This window comes from Lutra lutra, chromosome 5, assembly GCF_902655055.1.
Source record: "Lutra lutra chromosome 5, mLutLut1.2, whole genome shotgun sequence".
Lineage (NCBI taxonomy): Eukaryota > Metazoa > Chordata > Mammalia > Carnivora > Mustelidae > Lutra > Lutra lutra.
In genome coordinates, this window is record NC_062282.1 from 135,870,149 (window position 1) to 135,893,489 (window position 23,341).

The following is a 23,341-nucleotide window of genomic DNA, read 5'->3' on the forward strand; positions in this document are numbered from 1 at the left end:
CTGCGCCTTCATCCCTAGTCGACCGGGAAGGAGGGGATGGTGCTTGGACAGAGTCTTGTGAGCGCCCAGACCACAATGGACAGGATGAGGAGGGGCCGGCTCTGGTGGTGACATTGAACAAGCTGGGGGTGGGAGACCACCTTGCACGAGCGCACAGGCATCAGGGTGACGAACTCTATTTGAAGAACTGCACGGTGTGGAAGAAGCCACGTGCACCGGCAAGGAGGGGAGGCCAAGGGCAAGACACAGAAGCCCCTGCAGCATTCCCCCCCAGGAGACTTCAGGATGGGATTACGCAGGGGACAGCGGGAAGGAATATCTACCCAGGAAGGAATATCTAAACAGTCTTTCTGCAGAAAAGAGAAACACCAGGCCCTTGGAATTACATTTGGAACACACACACATTTATCTGCTCACAATTTAAAGGCCCAAAGTCTCTTCTCTGTGGTTATGGCTGGGTGATTTCCAAAGTGAGACGTGTTCCAAGTAAGTGAAAATAATTGTTAGAAATTGGTCTGATGACCTCGATCACAGTTTTGTCATCAGGTACAACGTCTACCTTGAAGGGCAAACTGATGACAGCACCGTGGGTCCTTAGAAATAGGCACCAGGTCCTGCCAGGAAGAATTAGCACTGGGGCATCTAAGTCAGGGCTTTCCAAACTTGTCAGTGCCCCAGTATGTCCAGGAGGCTTGTTAAAAGCACAGAGCCCAGGGCACCATCCCCAGGGACTCTGATTTAGTAGGTGGAATGTGCATCTCTAATAGGTTCCCAGGATCTGCAGATGCTCCCAGCAGGGGGCTCACATCCTCAATCCTAAGGGACCCCGGGGCCACACAGCACTTTAGTCCCAGAGACAGGAAGAATGCACCCACATCCTTGACACCAAACCCTTCTCTAAAAGCGACTGGAAAGCTTTTCACATTAAGTATCTTGGATGTCTCCATCCTGCTAAATTGGGAACCAAAAGTAATTGAAGTTTCAATAATTCATCAACATCTTAGAAGCCAAAATAGGAAATTTCCCTCAGAGCGAATTGCATTCAATAGTGTAACAGCTAAAAGTGCCTCACGCTCTCCTTTGGCTTCCAGGAATGGAGGGTTGATGGGAACGCGGGTCATCCTCATCGCACACCAGACACAGGGCAGACCGCAGAAGAGTTTAAAGACCAGAAAAACACATGCTTGTTAAAGCCAAAGGGTATTGCTGGTGAGAGATGGTAGGGCTCATTCCGGACTGGTCCTCAACAAACCAAGAAGAGGCATAGCGCAGATGCCTCGTTAGGGCGCATGAGAAAGGGGGAGTGCCTGATTTCCTGTCAGGCTGGTTTCCTGACACCCAGGAAACCTCCCTGATGGTGACCATGGATTTCCATTGCTCCTGCTGTGAAAATCTGATGAGGTCCTGAATAATTAATAATGTCAACACCACTCCAAATTCTAGAGAGTATCTGAATCATTCACAAAACAATCCGTGGTCAGTTCCTAGAATGTCAAGTGGCCTGCTGACCTTATTTTAAAATATATATAAATTGTCCTGGGGAATTTACAAAAACTGCATTAAAACTACCCATGTTATTGAAAGACGTTTCTTCTTCTCATCACTCAAGTAAAACACGTCCACTGTGGAAAATTTAGATGGCAGTGAAAAATAAAAACAGAAAAGGTACCTAACATTCTTTCTTCCGATCTTTCCACGGCTTGTTTGTGCATAGACATGCATGCTTAAGATGATTTCTAAATCTAAATAACCATTTTCGTTTAAAAAGTGTTAGACCTAGAGAATGCCTTTGAAAACTACAGAATGATAAACATGTTTATTTTTGGTCTATGCTTTATCATTCAATGATAATTGTTAGGCTGTGAAAAAAATCCGTCTGAAGGGAGTGGAGCGAGCTTGTCATGAAGACAGCTGGCTGGATTAAATAAATAGCCTTCTCTCTTTTCTTGATTGGAGGTGGGGAGGGGTCTTAATTAATTTAAATGAATAAATACACAGAAATGAAGGCTACAGCCAATTTGCTGATTCCGCTTCAGGGAAGCTTGGGAGAGGGGAGAAACTCAGCTATGATTGTCTCCATTCCTATTCTTATTCCCTCCAGCAGGTTGTGTCATACCCTTTTCACCCCCCCACCCCACCACCAAAAGACAAGTTCAAGTTCTAAACCCGCAGTACCTGTGAATGTGACTTCATTTTGAAATATGGTCTTTGTAGATAAAATTAAGAATCTCAGGATGAGATCATCCCAGGTTGGGCTGGGTCCTAACTCTAATGACTTGTATCCTTACGTAAAGAAAAGAAGAGGGAAATTTAAGACACAGAGGTATGTGAGGCACCTGGCTGGCTCAGTTGGTGGAGCGTGTGACTCTTGACCTTGGGGTTGGGAGTTCAAGCCCCATATTGGGCATAGAGATTATTTAAGGGGGGGAAAAAAAGGCAAAGAGAAAAAAGCCAAGTAAAGATGGAGGTCTGAGACTGGCCTCAAGTCAAAGACCTCCGGGACCTACCAGAAGCTGGAAAGTCAAGAAAGGATTCTCCTCTAGAGCCCTTGGAGGAAGCGTTCCCCTGCCAACACCTGGATTGCGTGGACTCCAGAACTGTGAGAGAACACATTTCTGTTGTTTCAAGCCACTGAGTTTGGGGTAATTATATAATATACCCATCTGTTACTGAAAATATTGTATTTAAAAAAAATATGTTTGTCTCTACAAACTATGTGGTTCAGAGTCAGGGGGGTGGCCAGGAATCACGACTACCCCAAACTAGGAACCGATACCTGTAGGAAGGTCATTCATCACCCTTTCCAGGTCTTCTCAACTTGGAGTTTGGCAACAGAATACAGGATGTGATTTGAGTGGCCATTTTCTCATTTCTCCAGAAGGGAGCATGTAGCCAGTCCTCATCTAGGATGCCCTGAAGTCAATCTGTTGCAGGGGCGCCTGGATGGCTCAGTCGGTGAAGTGTCTGACTCTCGATTTCGGCTATCGTGATGGCAGGGTGATGAGACCGAGCCCCAGGTCGGGCTCCATGCCTACATATGATTCTATCCCTCTTCCTCTGCCCCTCCCCCACCTCATGCGCACAGGCTCTTGCTCTCAAAAAAAAAAAAAAAAAAGTCAATCTTTTGCATATATCGGAAACATGATGGAGTATGAAAATAAAATTTTTGTTTTTTAGGGGCTTAGAGTCTAACTGCCATGTGAATGTGCCCTGAAAAGGGGTATCAACGGGAACGTCCAAGTATAAAAGAAACACTGCCTCTGCCTTGCCACAGCGGGAAACACTGGGCCTCAATTTTGGAGGTCAAGTCGCTGTTCACCAAGCCAACAAAAAGGAACGGGCAACAGAGGCAGGGTAGAGCAGGGTGGGGGAGCACTCGGAAAGGTTCAAGGAAGGACAGGACACTGAAATGCCAGAGCTCTGCATTTCTCGTTTATAACTTAATGACTCTCAAAGGGAGTAAAGGGTCTTATAAAAAGATCATTTGACTAGAAAAGAGGATGAACTGCAATGAGCAAGAAACGGGGGTGAGTCGAGAGAGATGAGGAGGTTCAAACGCAGCGAGATGGGAGCAAAAATGGCAGAATACAGCCTAGACCGGCGTCGACCCACGACTTCTGGTAACACTGGTGATGTTCTACAGCTGCTCCCACCTCACATGGCTACTGAGAGTCTGCAGGGTGCCTGCTGGACCCGAGGCACGGAATTTTTCATTGTATTCTATTTTAGCTCATTTGAATTCCAATATAAGTAGATGTGTGTGGCCAGTAGCTACTGTATTGATCAGGGCAGTTCTGGAACCATTCAAGTAAGTTCAAACAAACAAACAAACAACCCCAAACTGGGGGGCCCCTGGGTGATTCAGTGAATCAGGACACTACTCGGCACCATGGGGAAAACGTAGGAAGGAGCAGACGTTCCAGAGAGAACTAAAGATGCTAGCTTGGGACATGCTGAAGGGTAGAGGATACTCAGCCAGCAGTTAGAAATATAACCTAAGGGAAGGAGATCAGACTGGTATATAGTTTAGGAATTTTGTTGTGGATGAGGCTGCCCACTGATGAGGCAGGGCAAGGGCGGGACGGGGAGAGCCCACACAGAGCCAGGTGAGCTGAAGGATCCGCGGACAGACGAGAATGCGACTTGGCTCCAGGAAAGAAGGGAAAGAGGAGAGGATAGGCAGTAAGAAAGATGAGTTTGCAGATGGGAGAGAGAGGGAGGATAACACAATGGCCCCCATCTGACAGTTTGTTTCCCTAAGAGAAAAGAGCTGAGGTCCTCTGCTAGGACTGAGGGAGGGAACAGCAGATGTCAGAAACGTGGGAGGGAGCTGAATGAGGACCGGAAAAGAAAAAAGAAAAAAGCTTACACAGCAGCGCTGAAAACTCAGCTGAGCTCTTTCATTCAAGACAGTAGGCTGAGTAAATGCATTGTTCTCTTCAAACTCTGGAGACCTCGTGAAAATAATAGTAAAGAATAAGAAACGGATTAAAACCGTAACAGTGCAAAACACATGCTTAGGGCATTAGCAGAAAGATTTGGGCACGTTCTTTAAATGCAAAGTGGAAGGAAGAGTATTGATGGAAGGAACAGAATGGTAAAGCCAAATTCTATCAAATATGCAAGGGGAGGCGGCCTGTCTAACCCGGAGGAGGTTGGCAGGGCTAAGACTCAGCTTTGGAAGGTATACGAAGCATAAGAATGAGAAGGAGACTGAAAAAAAATGGGAGGAATAACAGTCTGGAAACAAAACAAATGACCATTTCCAGCACATGACAGCCTCAACTAAAGTAAACAGGCACTCCTCCTCCTAAGGGTGCATAGAAATGTAGCATAAAAGAGGAACAACGAGAAAGACATTCACTGCCAAGGTTAAAAGAAAGGCAGTGAAATCTCCAGGTGCCAGAAATGAAGTGGGAAAGAAAGCTACAGAGGTTAGGAAGGAGGTGGTGTCTCGGCCCAGGGAATGGAGAGCAGGGTGTAGTGTGTGGAGCCAGGAGGGGTGGAGAGGGGCCCCTGCGAGTCAGGCTGTCTGTGTGCACACCTTCCTCTGGAAGCCTGGAACCTTCCCGCCCCACCCTTCTGTGACCAGTGCATTAGCTAGCAGGAAGCTGGAAGGAAGCCCTAGAACTTGCCTGGGTGGGGGGTCGACCATAAGAACCCAAAATCCCACACCCAGGATGCATTCGGGTGTGGAGTCCAAATCCATCGTATTTTAGTATCTATGTACTGCAGGGTCCTATCTTAGCCATGACGAGTTAAAACTAGTCTGGATTTCGCCAGCCAGCCGTTGCCTCAGAGACTTAATTTGTAAATCACCCACATCATGGTGCAGCGTCGGGGGTGGGGGGGTGGGGGGGTGGGTGGGCAGGAGACAATGCTCCCGTGACCGGAAGGGGCTGGCCATGGCGGGGGCGGGGGGGGGGGTGGCTGCATGAAGGGTTGGTGACCCAGGAGAGGCAGCAATCTACAGCACGAGAGGAAGCCACCGGAGGAGAAATGAACATGAAGCAAACAGCAAACTATGTCATAATCAATCTGCATAGGGCCCTTATGAAAGATACAAAGATTAATTTCCTTTTTTTTTTTTAAGTTTTTTTCTTTATTTAAGTAATCCCTACACCCAACGTGGGGCTTGAACTCATGGCCCCGTGGCACGCTTTTCCAACTGAGCCAGCGAGGCACCCCTAAAAGGAGTAATTTCTCTAAAAAGTAAGGAATTAGGAAACAAAACAGGCAGCCACCAAACACGAATAGGTGGACAAGAAAAACATGCAGCAGAAAATGCAGCCGACGACACAAAATCAATGTACTCGTTAACCTCTCAACTGGATAAAACCAAAAACAGAATGAGTGACCTGGAACAGAGCGCCGAGAAATTAATGCAGAACACAGCACAGGGAGCTAAAGAGATACAAAATATGCATGTGTCACTGGAGCCACAAATGACCCACCGAGGCCCCAACATACTTATAAAAAAGAGTTCCAGAGGAAGACAATGCAAGGAATGACGGAGAAACAGTATCTGAGAAGAGAACAGATGTGCTTTCCAGAAGTGGAGGCGGACCCGAGTCCTAACACTGAGGCATCACCCTGAGTTCTAACAGGTGGCAAGGTGGCGAGACCTACAAGCTCTTTGATGCACCCTCCATCAAGGGGTTGAGTCCCAGACCCCTCCCCTTGCCTGTGCCTGGCCTGGGGGGCTGCTTCTAAGGAACAGAAAGCAGCAGAAGCCATACTTCAGAGCCTCCGAGGCCAAGTTAGACCAGGAGAATCTGTTTTTGCCTGCTCCCTCTGGAGATGCTGGCTCTTACAAGCCGGCCACTCCAAGGTGAGGAGGCCCGGGCCACCTAGAGAAGAGGCCCACAGGAGTTTCTGACCAACAGTTCCTGCTGAGGTCCCAGAGGACAGCCAGCCTCTCCCCACAGACTTACGAGTAAGGACGCCTTCAAGAGGACTCTGGCCTGAGTCTGACCACTGTCTGACTGTAACCACATCTGAGCCCAGGTGAGCTGGGCTGCCAGGTGCATGGTTCTGGGGAACTATGGACTTCCAGATAGGAATAAGTCATTGTTTTAGGTCTAAGTTCGGGGTCGTTTGTTATGCCGCTAAAGCTACTTGGAAAATGAGGATGCAAATGTTATTGCATATGTAGCAACACTGTAAGGCACATGTAGGGGAAAAAGGAATAAAGAGATCATCTTCAAGCTGGTGGGAGGCAGAGCCACCTTAGGTTCTGAGAGCAAGCATGTGGTCCGTTCCATTCACTGCTGTGTTGCCAGCACCTTGAACACAGGATCAGTCTCATTGTAATTTGATGAATGTAATGGAAGAAAGAAAAAAAAAAAACCTTCAAAGACTAAAAATGATCGCCCTAAAATTTAATACCTAGCTCAACTACTGTGGTAGACCAAACCATGGCTCCCAGAGATGTCCACACCGTAGCCTTAGAAAATAGTGAATCTGTAACTTTCCATGGCAGAAGGGAACGTGCAGGAAAGACGGAAGAGCCTTGACAGGGGAAGATTATCCCTGATTATCTGGCAGACGCCCGCCACGGGAGGCATCCTGGAAGGAGAGGAGCAGGAGTGGCAGTTAGAGAGGGAAGTCCATGGCTGGCCTCGAAGCTGGAGGACACAGTGCGAGTCAAGGAGCGTGGGCTGCAGCGTGGCACTACTCTGCTGTTAGGGAGTGAGATGTACTTCGGACTTCTAACCTTCAGGGCGGTGAGATCCCCGGTCCGTGCTCTTTGTAGCCAAGCTTGTGACAGATCATCACAGGAGCAACAGGAAGCTATGCAGCCCTCATGCCAGGCGTGGGCAAAAACAAGGACATTCTCCAAGATCGAGAGTTTGTCCTGCATGGACCTCTACTGAAAGGACTCCTTAAGGATGCATGCTTGCAGGTGCCAGGAAATTAAACCCAGAAAGAGAACCCTCTGGAAGAGATCTCGGTACACACAGGAGCTGGCAGAGAAGTAGAGACAGAAGGAACCTTCTTCTTATGCTGCCCATGAGGGCAGGGACTGGCAAGGTGTTCTGCAAAGCCAGCCCGTAATGGTTAGTCCAAGGAGGTCGCGCCCCAGGACTCACTACTGGACACGTACTGCAGAGGAAATCCCACCTGGGCCCAGAGGGGACATGGGCAAGGGCCCATGCGCCATAAGGCTGTCTGTGGCAGTGGGAAGTCTTGTTGTCCGGCTTGGCCCACATGGTGGGGACCCTACACACTATGAGGCGGCTGCGAGCGCATTGGGCCCGATGGGATACACAGCAATCTGGGCAGATCCAGAGTGCTGAGTGGGAGAGAGAAGCCTACGACACAACAACATGTATGCGAATTAGAAACAAGACACAAAACACCGTGTATAAAGACATATGCAAAGTGGGTAACGTTGGCTTATCTTTATCTCTTTGCCCTCACAGGCCCAATTAAAAGCCAATGAACGAAAGAAAGTAAATACAAAGATGAGAGATCAGGAACCTATGAGATCATGGGAGCCAGATGGCGAGATGCTGGCGACGAAGGTTCTGGAACTGGAGCTGGCACCCAGTGGGGTGGGTGCAGGGGAGGGTTTCTCAAGCAGGGGGGTAGGTCTACCAAAAAAGGGAGCCCAGGACAAGTGTAAGATGGGTCAGCTGCTGGACACTTCCATCTCCCAGGACAGCTGTAGGGACGCAAAGTGACTGTGGGACTGATGAAGTCATCTGTGAATGTGGTTCACGGACGGGTGACACGCAGGAATGAAAGGTGGCCCGGGAGTCCTGGGCAGGATTAGAAACACGGTCACCAGCTGGAGGGGTCCGCTCACCTTATGATGTGCAGCCGTGTTCGTTGTGGGGGGGTGAGAGGGCCTGTAATTTCAAGCTCTTATGTTGTAGTTCATAATTTCACTGTGTGTTTCGGCCCTGCAGAGGGGCAGAACCAGCAGGCCATAAAAGCTCTCCTCGACGGGGTCTGGGTGTTGGGCCCTTCTGCTTCTCAGAGAGCAGCCTCCTCCAAGTCCAGATTTTGCTAAGAACGGCTCTCTTCCTCAAGATTTTATCTCATTTTATTTTTGTTGTCGCTGTTGATATTAAGTCATTTTTCCTTTAAATTGTTTTTTATTACGTTGATTTTATAAGACTTTTTCTTGGAACCCTCAGACAAATGAGGAATCAGAATTTATTTATAGAAAGGATACATTTGTTCCTACGAATCTCATATTTACATTATATTTCAAGAAAAGTTGTATTTTCATTGGTCAGGGCAATTTTGTACAGGCTGAAACAGAAGAGGAAGGGGAGACCACAGAACAGAAGAAGGGAAACAAACCCCAAAGCATTTTCATTTTCTGAAGATGTGCTAGGTGCATTGTTTTCTCTTTTGTTCTATAGACCACTGAAGAACCTGGATCGTATCATCAAAATGGCCACAACAGGGAAAAGGTCAGTTTGGGCTGCCTTCCTCATTTCTTACCAGCTTTCCAACAAAGGGACTCAACTACTTTCTTGAGAGCCAGAAGTCTGCCTTTGAACAGCCTGACCTGGGATTTCAGAGAAGGGTCTGGAGAAGAGAGGCCAGGGATGGAGAAGCAAACACCGGTGCCCTCAGCAGAGTATGTTACCTCACAATTTCCCTGACACAAATGTGCAGGACTCCCTTTTAGAGTCCCTGGAATGGTTTCCAAAGAGGACATGAAAAGAATCATAATTCTGTGGGATCTCTGCCTCGGATCCCACACTTTACCCCTCCTTCGACCACAGAGAGGAAGGGGATAGGTTTTACCAGTGACACTCTGTTGGGCTCAAATCAAGAGAAATACACATACAGGTCACTTACCCTCTAGGAAACAAACTCTTTTTGCCTTCACTTAGTGTTGTCTTACCATGCTAGCAAGACTGGCCTGTAGAAGCCCAAGGAATCTGGTGCCCATCTTACCGTAACAGAGGATGGTTTACTAACTTTGAGCCTGTGTGAAGGCAGGTGACAGAATGAGAAGAAGAGGGAAGAGGATCAAGGAAAAGCATCTGGACAGTAGGACAATGAAATTGCATCCCATAATAAGGCTACCAGGGCCCAGTTTTGGCACCAGCGTGGACTAGGACCAGATTATCAAACTTCTGTGGGTCTCTGTTTTCTCATCTTTAAGAAGGGTTTAATACTAGCAGCGGTCTTGTAGAATTCTGGAACACAGGAAACGAGACGTGCCTACATCCTTGCTTGTCACAAGCAATTGCTCAAAGTACGTTCAGCGTTTGAATTTGGGCTTTAAATCCTGCTTTGCCGTCAGAGGATCTGTTTTTAGTCTGAGAGGGGTAATGTTTACTCTGAAAATGTTCAGAGAATTTAATACTATCAATATGAACAGGTTTTTAAAAATAAGCTATCAGGATTGCATTGAGGGGAGGAAAAAAAAAAGAGAAAAGACCACAGTGGTAATAAGTGGCACCTTGAAAAACTCTTTTCCTTTCCCAGATGCGCATGGGGAGTTACGCACCATGCCAGCCAATGCCTCCTTGCCTCTGGGGGCCCCTGGGGGCCCATGTCCTGCTGTGATTGTCCTAGGACAATTACATCCTTCTCTGCCCTCCTTCCTCTAGCTCCTGTGACCCCCAGGAGTGGACAGAGCAGGGCAGGCTCTACAGCAAGTGGCTCCTGCCCAGACATAGGGTTCATACCCACCACACTGTGGCCCAGGAAGAGCAGGCCAGCTGTGAGGAGAAGGTGCCAGAAAAATTGAGGTCCTCTCTTTGATTCGCCCTGCAGGAGCAGAGGTGAAGACGCCTGGAGAGGCTCTTGGCCCACATCCAGTGGGTGACTGAGGGATACCCCGTTCCCTTTCCTGTCCCCAAGCGCTTGCCGGGGTCAAGAGGAGCAGAAGCGTGCCAGGGTCCTGCGCCCCATCCCTTGATTCGGTGGCTCATGGAAGGGCCTGACCACATATCCTCCAGAAGAGTTTCCAATGATTCCGACACGTGCGCAGAGAGCCACCGCCAGATGGAGGGGCAGACAGCCCATTTCTCTGGCACCCTGATTCACGTCCAAGTCTATCTGGCGTCATGCTCAAAGCAAACAAACCAGCTGAGTTAGGAACATTTTCTGCTCCGCAAATATCCACTTGCTCCTTCACGTTCCTCAGTCCCTCTGTGGTTACGGGGAGCATCTGTCCAGTTCTGGCCAACCGACGGTGAGTGGGGTGGGTCCCTTCAAGGGACGTTTCAGATGATGGGTGAAATCAGCCTGCCCCGCCGAGGGACTACACGGAGCAGAGCTCTGTGCTGTTCTGTATGCTCGTATCCCCACATCTGTGCGGGACATGCCGTGCAAGCGAGAAATGAGCTCTTCCGGTGTGCCACGCCACTGGAATGAAGGGCGCTCATTTGTAACGGCTGTATAGCCTATCCTCATCCTGGCTAACGAATCAGCCACAGCAAAGAAGAGTCACCTGAGACCCCCAAAATAGCGGCTGGGAGGAGAGCCCTGGAGCCAGACCCCACTCCTCTCAGCTCCCTCCTTCGTGGCCAGATTAGGGCTGGGAGTGTTAAAACAAGTGGTCTTTCTCGCTTTCTTTCCCTCTTTCCAAACCGTTTACGAATGTAAGCTGAGCTAATACAAGCCATGTCTTTTTCTTATAAAGAAATGCCTAAGAATAAATGGAACAAATAAGATATGCACCAAATTCCATCAAGGACAAAGGAGAAGACAGTGTATGACTACAAGTTGTTAAAGCTGGGAGGTGCGGATCGCTGACCATAATCCACTTTTTGTTTAATTTGAAAATTAAGGAAAAGTATAAAGAAGAAACACGTGCCTAACATTTCATTTCCTGGATTTAGCCTCTGTTAATATTTTGGTATATTAGCTGTCCTTCTATGTCGATGTACGTATTTCTACCTATTAAAAGTTATACAAAAAGAACACATTCATTTAAAAAATAAAATCAGGGTCGCCTGGGTGGCTCTGTCAGGTATGCGCCTGCCTTCAGCTCAGGTAAGGATCCCACGGTCCTGGGATCGAGCCTCATGTTGGGGTCTCTGCTCAGTGGGGAGTCTGCTTCTCCCTCTCCTTCTCCCTCTGTGCGTGCACTCTCTCTCTCAAATAAATAAATAAAATCTTAAAAAAATAAAATAAAATCAGAACACTGTGGAAAATTCTGAGTAGCCTTTGACTGACACTCCCAGGTACTTGCTTCCCCTCCTCACCGTAACTATTTTGAGATTTTTTTACATTGTTCTGGTCTATTTTAAATACATGCACACATAGCCAATGTAAATTTATACACATACAAATTCATAGTAAATATAAAGTACCATTTTGCAGCCCTGCATTCTCCATATCCAAACACTGTGGTCAAGAAAAGCATCATGGAGGGGGAGGCAGAACTTTCCGGAAAGAGCTCAGATGGTACTCAAAGCCAAGGAAGGCAAATCGGAGATGAATCTTTATTTAACCTACATAAGGTCACAACAATTTCACTTCCAGAAATATCTCCACTGTTACCGGTTTTCAGTTAAAAATATCAAAGAGATACTGACTTAGCATATGACAGGAGACAGTTCAGACCAAGTAAGTGGCTGCTTCAGAGACAGACTGTGCTCGGGACACGTCAGTGTGACAGTAGAAATCTCATTTCCTGGTAGAGGTGGGCAGCCTACTAGTGAATAGATATTATAAATGAATGAATGAGTAGAAAAAACTACACAGTAAAACACACAGTCAATTTATAAGGTGATTACTCTTTCTAAGAGGCCCTTTGGCTTAATTTGGATTCTTCTTTCCAGCTTCTTTAAACATGACCACTGATGGGACGAGCGCCCTTGGAGATAACAGCAGGGGAATATAAATACGGAAAGTGGAATTGGCGTGTGGAACCAGTTCTGTATTTAGAAACTGGCACCAATGGGATTTTAGAACTAATGGCTCCAGGGGAGGGCCCTGAGGTCAGAGAAGAGGATGTTCTGTAAATGGCCCTGGTTGGTGAGTTCATGGGACACACGCTTGACCTGTGTGTCGCATACCTGACTGAGCAGCACAGCCCTGGACTGTCTCATTCTCCTGGATCTCTAGGAGAAGGACAGGGCAGACACCATGCAGCCCCAGCCCACTTGTCAGGAGCACAAACCTAAAAGCAGCCTACCCGATCTCAGCCTCATCTCCCTGAAGCAGAAGGGGCTGGAAACCTAGTTCAGCCGCATGGCCAATAGGTCAATCAATCATGCCTACATTGTGAAACCCCAATAAAAACTCTGGATACTGAAGTTTGGGTGACCTTTCCTGGTTGGCAATACTCTTGTGTTGCCTGAAGAGGAGGTAACACCATCCAGGGTTCTACCTGGAGAAGACAACAGGTATGTCTGCATTTGGACCCCTTCCAGATCTGTGCCTCCTTATTTTGGCTGCTTCTGATTTTTTGTTATAATAAAACTATAACCTTAAATTTAAAAAAAAAAAAAAAAAAAAGGCAGCCCAAAGGAATATATGACAGGATTGTTACTTTGAAACGCTTCAGTGTTAATGGTCCTCAAAGAGTACAATGTGTGAAGGAAATTTCTCTCTTTTTACCTCCTCCTTTCCCAGCTTCCCCTTTCTTCCTTCCTAAAGGTGACATTACCAGGGATTTGGGGCTACTTCCTATTTAGTAAGATGGGGTTAAGGTAGAGGAAATGGGCGCTGTAGCATTCTAGAAATTTACTTGTCCTTTTTCCTGGCCAAGGAGCCACATTAAAAAATCTGGAGCTTGGGACGCCTGGGTGGCTCAGTTGGTTAAGCAGCTGCCTTCGGCTCAGGTCATGATCCCAGCGTCCTGGGATCGAGTCCCACATCGGGCTCCTTGCTTGGCAGGGAGCCTGCTTCTCCCTCTGCCTCTGCCTGCCACTCTGTCTGCCTGTGCTCACTCTCGCTTCTCTATGACAAATAAATAAAATCTTTAAAAAAAAAAAAAATCTGGAGCTGAGTTCTCATTTATATTTTAAAAGATTTTAGCTGAACTGGGGGATTCCATTTGTATTACATGGGTCCTACAAACACAGAACAATGAAATCCCTTCATAAAAGTAACACCACAGTTAGGTTTGGAAAAGACCGACTTATCACTAGTGGAAATACTGCCCCCTTCCCCTGCCCCAGACATGTCAATTAACTAACACTAAGGGTTTTTAAGACATGTGGAGGGAAAGCAGAAGTAGAGAGGGAAAAATTTGAGATTAGAGTGACTTTTATTTAGTTCAAGACAGTGTGTCTTCTAGTCTCTTGAACTGACTGTGGTGATGGCCAGAGACTCAAAGCAGAAGTCAGATCCCAAGGATGAAGGAAGCCCAGGAGAAGCTGAAGAAATTCATTTCCAGATACGCTGAAAATACCTAGGTGGGATGTGTACACAGAACAAACTCCCACCGTCACCCTAGGCCATGAATTTGCAGAACACTCTGAAGAATTTGTATAAAATCTCAGAAGGAACTTGTGTGGCCTAATTTTGATTCAAGTCTATGACTCAATGGGTTACAGAACCATGAGCTTGTGGTCACAGATTTACCAAAAACTTTACCAGACTATGCTTTACCCAACCACCTGAGGAAAGCACTGATCATTTTTGCTACTTGGCAGTCGACCTAAACTACTAGGTAAGAGATGAAAACAGTGTAAAGAAGCTGGACCTACTATCCAGTGTCCCTCCCGTGGACTGCCCAGGCATCCTCTGTGCTCTACCCTCCCTACAGCACTGGAACAACCTGTTGACCTGTCTCCCCAACATTCTTCTGGCCAAGGACTGTGTCCTGCTTATCACTGCAACCTCTCTACCCAGCACAGAGGAGATGGCCAATTATATTCGTGAAATGAATCAATGAATGAAGAGCCGAGTGCTTCCTTTCTAGGGTAATTAATTCTACCTTGCCTAAATTAAGCCCACTTCTTTAAGTGTGAGGAAATGAGTGGCTATATTACCGAGCATGCAGAAATAAATGATCATCTCATTTAATAACGAGCTGGGGCCAATAATAAAAATTGTCTGCCTGTTGCTCCTTAGTTACTGCTCTGCCAAGTAGCCCAATCTGTTAACTGACATTAAAGATCTAATTTAATTAAATCTTGAGCAAGGCTTAGAAAACCTACTGAGAGCACTTTGTTTAATTACAGGCGAGGGGGGCAAGCACCAATCCTATTGATCTGGTCAGTTCAAATTCTATACAGTGAATGTGGGTAATGAAAAAAAAAGTGGCCCTCGTTGCTTTTCAGGCAACTCTGATGAACTGTGAATTCAGACCTGCTCTAAAACCAGCAAGGGCCATCAAGCCATGTATCATGTGGTGTCACAGAGATGGAAATGAAACCGTACCTCAGTCATTCCAAAGAGCGACACATGATGAAGAACAGAAGAAAATGAACAAGAGACAGATTCCTCCTCAGGGAAATGAAATATACTGGGTGGTGGTGGGTGGAAGGGATCCAACACTGAAAGTCTCTAGTAAACTGGCATTCAGAGGCAGCTAGCCAATTCCACGAGACCCACAACTAGTTCTGAAATACAGAAAAATGAGCCATGGGTAGGTGTCCACATTCCTGAGGACATTTCCGGTCGAGGAAGAGACGCAAGTTCTTCAACATTTTATGATGTGGATGTAATGGAAATCCAGATTATCTAAAACCATATTAACTACAAAACTTAAAAAAGGTAGTAAGTGTGATCAGAATAAAGGTTGTCTAAGTGCTTTAGGAGCGTTAACGGATTTTCCTGCCTTCAATAACATTCTTATTCCCCCTTCATGGCAGAGTCAACTGAGGCACAGAGAGGTTAGTAACTTGCTCAAGGCTCACAGTGACCTGGCAGGTCAAGCTGTGATCCCAGGTACATCATAACAGTACCACCACCTTGTGCTGTTTTTAACGCTGACCTCCAGAGTTGGAGAACATTCTTGGACAGAAGGGAGACTGGCTTTTCATCCTTTGCTTGTCCCCATGCAGAGCTGTCTTCTACATTAGTAACTCAAGTTGAGAGGAGGACATTTATTCTAAACCACAATGTGCAATTACGCCTAAGACCAGCATTTCCTTCACGAAATGTGCACCATCAGAATGTGCACGCTAATAGCAAGCACGCCAAATTAGGGCATTAGTCATAACAATCAGGGAGTGTAACCCAGGAAATTCCAGGCGGTGTGGGCCTCAGCCCTAAGTACATTTCATCAGCTTGCCAGATAAAGTCTTTGCTGACTAGGATGATTTACACCTGCTGATGCCAGGCTGGAGAAAGGCATTCTGTACATCTGGGGGCTGAAAACCAGGTTAGGCACGTGAGTTCAGACAAAATCATGCTCTGATAGGAGAGGTGCGAATGCTGGCCTTTTAACTATGACATTAGCCACAAATGAGGATAAGAGTTGGTAATGTTCAAAAATGGTCATTTCTTCCATACTCGTGCATAATGGCAACCAAGAAACTTGTGTGTGCATTTAGACTGGCGTACAGAGGCTGACCTTATGGTCTTTAAAAGTTAGGGAGCGGGGTGCCTAGGTGGCTCAGTGAGTTAAAGCCTCTGCCTTCAGCTCAGGTCATGATCTCAGCATTGTGGGATTGAGCCCTGCATAGGGCTCCCTGCTCAGCAGACAGCATGCCTCCCCCACTCTCTCTGCCTGCCTCTCTGCCTACTTGTGATCTCTATCAAATAAATAAATAAAATCTTAAAAAAAAAAAAAAAAAAGTAAGGGAGCAAGAGTGATGGTGAAGGATGAGGGGTCTACTAGATGTCCTTTCCCCTCTAAGCTGGCTTTATCTGTGTGCAGTATGGCCAGTCAGAACAACTGGAAAGCAAGCTGCTAATATCGCCAAGACTGAGAAAGAGTAAAGCCAGTCTAGTCATTCAAAGTGAAGTTCAGAGGGTATTTTTCTGACTGAAGAACTCATTGCTCTACTCCAGACTAATCACAGAATCAAATTCACAGAGAAACAAAGAGGTATTTGTGGGTTCCTGAGAAAAACAAAAAAACAACAAAAAAACCTCCGTCTTTAGAAAACAGAGGGCTCTAACAACTCTCTCAAACATGACTCCGTTGAAATATCAGCTCCTCTTGAAATGGGTGTATGTCTTAGGCAAGCTGCTCTGGAAGCGGCTGCAGGCCACAGAACCATTTGGTACGTTGGGGTGATTGCCAGGAACGCCACACACGTACATACGTATATACACACAAACACGCATATGTGTCCGTAACCTTCCTACATGCCCCAGAGGAGAGGACATTTCACATTACACTCACTACAGGTGAGAGCAGGTACTATAAATTTAGAGAAAACTTTATAGAAGGAACTGCAAAGGGGAAAATTCTATATATTTCTGTGAATTATAAAATATTATTGGTCTATCTTAAAAGGAGTACACTCTAATTGAGCTTGGGGAACACATGCATATCCTGGAGAATGGTGTGAGAATCACTGCAGTGACAGAATTTTACCATCCACTTAGACTTGTGATTCCAGACAAGAGTGTTTTTTTTGTTTGTTTTTTTAATCTTACCTGCACATCTCAGCACTTTCAAACAACTCCCCTCTGGAGAATGACTTCCTGATTAGAAAGGGCAGGAGATTCCCAAGACTATGGATGCCACATAATTCTTGGGGTTGCCCTTGGCTCTATATGCTTGTTTGTCTTCCAGCCCCAAAACCCCGGGGGAAGGCCTGGCCATGTCGGACTTGGCGCGCTCACCCGCCTTCGGAGCCGGTCCCGCTCCTCCCGGATGGCGTTCATGGTGGCCTTGGTCCTGTTCAGCTCCTCCTCTTTGCTGCACAGCATGGCGGTCAGGCTCTCATTCTCTTCCCTCAGCCCGGCCAGCTCCTTCTCCCAACGAGACCGCTCTTCAGCCAGGTTGGGATACAGGTCCCGGCCAAGTACCCCTTCAATCTCCTCGACTGTCTGGAAAACACAAAGACAAATCCGGTGGGTTCCCTGGGACAAAGGAGAGGATAAGAAAATAGGCAGGACAGGGAGCAAGTGTCAACAGAGGAGTGGCTTCTATGATCCTTTCACTGCTAATGGTAGTCATGACTACCCCCAAACCACCCTCTCCCCGTTTTCAGAGAAGGCTCTGTCACTTGCCTGGGTCACAGTCTGTGTCTCCTAACAGTCCCCAGAATCCAAACAACACCGTCCCTATATGGTATGTCTATCTATCTGTGGATCTAATGGTCACATCCACACAAATGCTTGAGTCCTCCGTCCATGTTCTGGAGTTGGTAAACACATAGAAGCAGGCGGAAAGCCCCTTAGTGGGCTTCATAGTGCAAGTGTGAAGTTGCAAACAGCATACAAAAACTAGCTTGAGGTTTCCCAAATTATAGGTCTCCCATGTTGCAACTCCAAGATAGCAGAAGTCACATCCCCATTTTCAACTTTCCGTGTCATATCAGAATTCAGAGGGTGTGAATGAGGTTCAGTCCCAAGATGTAAAAGACAAAAATAAACCTCAGTGACACAGAAAAGACGAAGCTCATTGTGGATGCGTCTAAGACAGCAGGGATTTCATTAATAAGACAGCTATGAGCTAAAAAGAATAGACTCTTAATAGTACTTGGAGAGATTTTTACAAATTCATTTAAAATGTAGTATTAATGGAGAAGAGACAAGCATAAAAGTAGGGGGAAAAAAGGAAGAAGTAATTCTGCTTGGTTTCAGAAACTATTCGTTCCCATCCGCTGCCCTTCGGCATAGAAGGCATAAGCCAAGTGATATGGAAAAAAGAGGGAGGAGTACCATGCAGAGCAGAAGGCAGATGTGAGGAGATGTGAGGAGAAACAGGTGGTCTCAAAAATGCAAAAATGTGAGGGGATTACACCGTTGGATGCTCGAGTTGGTTCCACGATGAAGATGTTAGCCAAGTCTTGCCTCCACTTTCCACATGTGGGGTTTCATCCTTCCCCTCAGATCTGAAGCTCTTCTCAGCCCTGCTCCAGGCCCACTCCATCCCTTGCTGGCTGGCAGAAACCCTTGACCTCCTCCTGCTGAGGGAGGCTGAGGCCAGGACTCAATGCTGAGTCCTCAGTGCTGAGACCAGGACTAATACCCAAGGTGACATTATAATCAAATACAGGGCCTGGGGGACTCCAACAAAAGAAATGCCCATGGTTGCCTCCCCAAACCACATCAACTATATATTTATAATTGAGATGAAGAAGATGGAAAACCAGCCTGTTCTAACTATGAATCATGGTTTACCAGGATTCCTATGGATAGAAACTTGGGCCTAGTGTCGAAGGGTTTTTCAATTAATGTGTCACATTTTTCCTTTATGTAGGCACCTCCCAGACTTTTCAGTCTGAACTGCCATGCCTAGTTGCTAAGCTGTGGTGAAGTCATATAAGGATACCAGAGGCCCAGTATCAATAGGCCTTCGCATTCCCATTGCTCATGAGGAGCCTGGGCAGACGCAGCCCATTCCTCTCTAATGCTCCTGAGGCACCAAGATGGATGGCTGTGGAAGGGTGGCTGAGGCCTCATCCGGCATGCTCAGGATAGAGGACTCACTCAGGCCCCAAACTCCCTTCCCCGTTATTGGCACCGTGGATCGGTAGCTTCTGAATACACTAGAGGCCTCAGAGCTCAAATGAAACTTCCGAGTTAATCCTACAACTTGCTAGTGGCTGTGCTAAAATGATACGGTTCAATCTAGGAGTCTGAGATTTTAACAAAATCGTCATTTTTGCTAAAAAGCCAGTGAGTGATCTTGACTCCCAACAAAAATTTACAGGGCTCCTACCTCTCCCTGGTGGTCCTAGTATAGTATGGTTTTCTTAGAAACATTCATTCCTAACAGGTATTGAAAAAACCACACTTCAAAAGAAGGAGATCTGACCATTTCCCTCGTAGGCTCTCACAGAGCCAGCCAGGAGGCAGGGGGCGTATACCTTGATGGCCAAGTCACAGTGTTCACTGGCCGTGGTGAGCTGCTCGATGTGCCTGTCCACCTCGGCCACGGAGAGGCTGCAGCTGCTCTTCTTCCTGCAGCAGACGACATTCTCCAACCCCGTCAGCACCCTCTGCAGCTCAGAGTTCAGGTCACTGCAATTATCTGGGAGTGAAGGTGGACATGGTGAGGTCAGCAAGCAGCCGGGCAATGAACGCGCTTCCGTTTCACTGTGAGGAACCCAGTCAGGTAAAATGGGATAGCAATGGAGCTTGATGTTCTAGACTGAAATGTGATGAGGCCTCATGTCACAGGCTACTGGCTCCACCTCTGAGGTTCAGAGCCAAAGTAAAGCCTTTAGTAAGGAGTTTCAGACCACGGTCATTTTCCAGCCAGCCATGTCACACTAAATGCTCTGGTCTTTCACTGGAAGGGAGCTCTGTCTCAAGTTCTTTGGTAAGAACAAGGAAGGGTCTCACAAGAGGCTGCTGGGACTTCAGAAGCCTTCTGGTCAACCTTCCTTCCTAGCCATTCAGACAAGTATGACTCCAGAAAGAGTTTCAGCAAAGATCTCAGAACTTTACTCAACAAAACAAAAAGGCCCAGAGTAAGCAGAGACACTAAGCATTCAAAATGAAAGAATGAATGAATGAATGAATGAATGAATAAATAAATAACTGTAAGAGACAGTCCTTGCCTTCAGTGAGAATCTAATCAGGACTTTTTCCTGATATGACCAACCAATGTACTCTACCATTGCAATTTAAACCACTTTTTCCTCAGGGCAAAAGCAAACTCTTGTACTGAAGTTCATACTGTTCTCCTTGTTAAGGTCTTGTAAGTCATTCTAATGACATGATTCTGAATTTAAAATCTGGGTTACTTTTTTTTTTTTTTTTTAAAGAGAGAGAGAGAACAGTGGGGGTACGGGGGGACAGGGGGAGAGAGAGAATCCTAAGCAGGCTCCATGACTCGGGGCTTGATCTCACATCCCTGAGATCATGACCTGAGCCAAAATTAAGAGTTGGATGCTTAACTAACTGAGCCACCAGGTGAAAGCTCTTGGTTACTTTTAATTCCTGGACATCTAGGGCCTGGTCTGGGAAGAAAAATTAATTACAATCTTAGTATGAGCTACAAATATTTTTTTTTTAATTTTATTTATTTATTTGACAGAGAGAAATCACAAGTAAGCAGAGAGGCAGGCAGAGAGAGAGGAGGAAGCAGGCTCCCTGCTGAGCAGAAAGCCCGATGTGGGGCTCGAACCCAGGACCTGGGATCATGACCTGAGCCGAAGGCAGCGGCTTAACCCACTGAGCCACCCAGGCGCCCCTGAGCTACAAATATTTTAAAAGATAATTCTGCTGGGGGAAAAATAATCCCCTTAAAGTCAAACACAAGTAACTTTCTATTTTGGGTTATAGAAAGACAGGTGTTTAACACCTTCAAGTGCATTCCTCCCCTATACCCAGTGTGATTCCTACATGAAAGAAGCTCAACGTCTTCAAGTTCTCATCTTCACTCCTCCTCCCTTCTCATCCTAGCTTCCGTGCACTAAAACAGTCCATTGCTTTTGGTGCTTACTGTTGGAAGACACCAAGAAACTCAGTACTATAGTAACGGTACATGAGAATCTTTTAGTCAACCTTATTTGACTGCCTGGATCTCTAAGCTTCCTGAATCTAAAGAGAAGACAGCCTGAGGCTTTGGGAGCAACTAATGGACCCAATATTCTGTTTCCTTTTCACACCTGTTCCTTCCCATCTCTGGGAATGGCACCACCATCCGCTCAGTTACTCAGGTTACCTGCCAGGCAAGCTTCATCTCCTTTTGTCTCACATCCTAAGCCCAATCCACCTTGAGAGTGCCACCTCCAAAACTTATCCCCAGAGGGACCTCTTCTTACCATCTCCACCAATAGCGCCACAGTTCAGGCTACCATCGCTTCTTTGCTAAACCATCCAAACAACTACCAACCTCCACTCCCCACACTGCAGCCAAAGTGAACCTCTCAAGGAAATAAGTCCAATGTTACTCCCCTAGCCCAAGCCACCTAATGTCTTCCCACTGTCATGCAGCTCAAGTCCAAACTCCTCACCAGAGTCTGTAAGACTCTGCATGATCAAGACTGATGATGTTCTCAATCCAGGTTGGACCGTGGAATTTTCTGCAGAGCTTTTATAAATTACCCATGTCCGGGCCCCACCCCAGACCAATTAAATCATAGTCTCTGGGGGGTGGGGCTTGACACTGGGGAAATTTTTAAAGACCTTCAGATCACTCTCATATGCAGCCAGGGTGAGAACCACAGACCCTGACCTTGACTCATCTGCCTGCCTCCCCCTCACTCGCTCTGCTCTGTTCACACTCCTGCCCTTCTCTCCATCCCTGGAGCATGTCAATCCCCCGCCTGCTTCAGGGTCTCCTTCTCCTTTGCTGTTTCCTCTGCCAAGACTGATTTCCACCCAAGTCTCCGCTTACTCAGCTCTCAGTCAGGTGGGACCTCCTCACCAGCTCTTCCCTATTGAAGGCATGGTTCCGCCCTTCTCTCTGCTCAGTCCCTACTCCATTATCCTATCTTCTTTGTGACAGTTACCACTATCTGATCTGACTTATGTGTTCATTATCTCTTCTCCACTGAAATGTGCGCTCTGTGAAGAAACTTTGATCTTCCTCACCACTGTATCTCCACCACAGAAGAGTGTAGGCAATCAAGAATTATTTTCAAGTGAGCAAATATGAACCCCACATCAGGTATTTAAGACACAGACTGGAAACCCAGACTGCCAGCAGCAGCAGGTTTTACATCAACCTTATGCTTTTTGTCCTCATCACAGACCATGCTCTGAGTTGCTAACCACTGGGGACAGTCCTCACTGCAGAAGGCCCTCTGGAGAAGGGGTACAGCTGCCCACCATCATCTCAAGGTAAGCAGGTCCAGCATGTGCCACTGGAACTCTCTCTGGTCTTGGATTTGATGATTAATTCTAAGTAATAGTTACTTATACACTCCTGATTTATTTGCATTATTAAGTGCTTCTGAGCAGGATGAGGAAGAAAGATGGCTCTATTCAGCCGTTCCATCTGGAGTTCCCTAGCACAGCTCCACCTGCTACAGCGATCACACCAGACATGTCTGCTCCGGGCCCTTCTGGCAGGACCTGAGAGGTGGAAGCAGGCTGCGTACCAGTGATGTTGGGCTCTCGGGAACAGGAGGAAGGTGTACAAATCTGGCCAGTACTTCTTTCTCATTGCTTAACCAGACAGTTGCTGAGTCCTGGCCTCAGGCTAGCAGCAGGGTACAAAAATAAGTAAGAGACTCTCCTCAACCCTGAGAGGCCCACAGATGGATGAGGAAATGCCACAGTCTCTTCTCTCAGCTGTTCACTAGCATCCTGGGGAAAGGGACCACAGAGAATCTGATGCTGGTACAGGATGGGGAATTGGGAGATGAGGAGGGTGTGTAAATTAACATCCAGGTTGAAAACAGCTGAGCGTCTTCCCTTTGAACCAAAGAGGGCCATTGGTGCTTTATGTGGTCTTAGGGAGCCAAAATTCCAAGGCACAAGCTGGATGATGAACTCCACACACTCCCGCCTGTTATCCACCGAGTTCTGCCCTGTGGTTTGACACAAGTCCCACTAGTGATTGGGTGATGTGTGGCTGTCTTTCTGTCATTCTTCAGTTTAAGAGGACAAGGTGGCTAGGCTGGCAGGAGCAGCTATCCTGGGTCCCCCAAGGCCTCCCCCTGGCACCAATCACTCACCACCGTTCGCCCCGAGCATCAGTGCTGCTCCACGCAGGGTGGAATTAGCTTTCAGAGTCTGTGGCAAGTTCCTCTAGATATGGAGTCAGAATAAATTCTCAATCCCTCCTCCCAACCTACAATGCTCTGCCTGGTCTGGCCTCTGCTACAAACGAGCACGTCAACACCACAGGCTGAGGCAAGTGGGAGTCTCTACAAGAAAGATT

The 23,341-nt window shown here is 46.9% G+C and overlaps 1 protein-coding gene across 5 annotated transcripts in view; it reads right to left on the bottom strand.

Moving 5' to 3' along the window:
- Window positions 1-23,341, bottom strand: part of MCC (MCC regulator of WNT signaling pathway) — a 425,078-nt gene that overhangs the window by 53,503 nt on the left and 348,234 nt on the right. For all 5 annotated transcript variants that reach the window (XM_047730871.1, XM_047730872.1, XM_047730874.1 and 2 more), the window contains 2 exons: window positions 19,371-19,534; window positions 17,176-17,382 (listed from right to left, as the gene is read on the bottom strand). In XM_047730871.1, coding sequence (XP_047586827.1) covers window positions 17,176-17,382; window positions 19,371-19,534 — 371 coding nt within the window. The remainder of the gene's footprint in view (window positions 1-17,175; window positions 17,383-19,370; window positions 19,535-23,341) is intronic.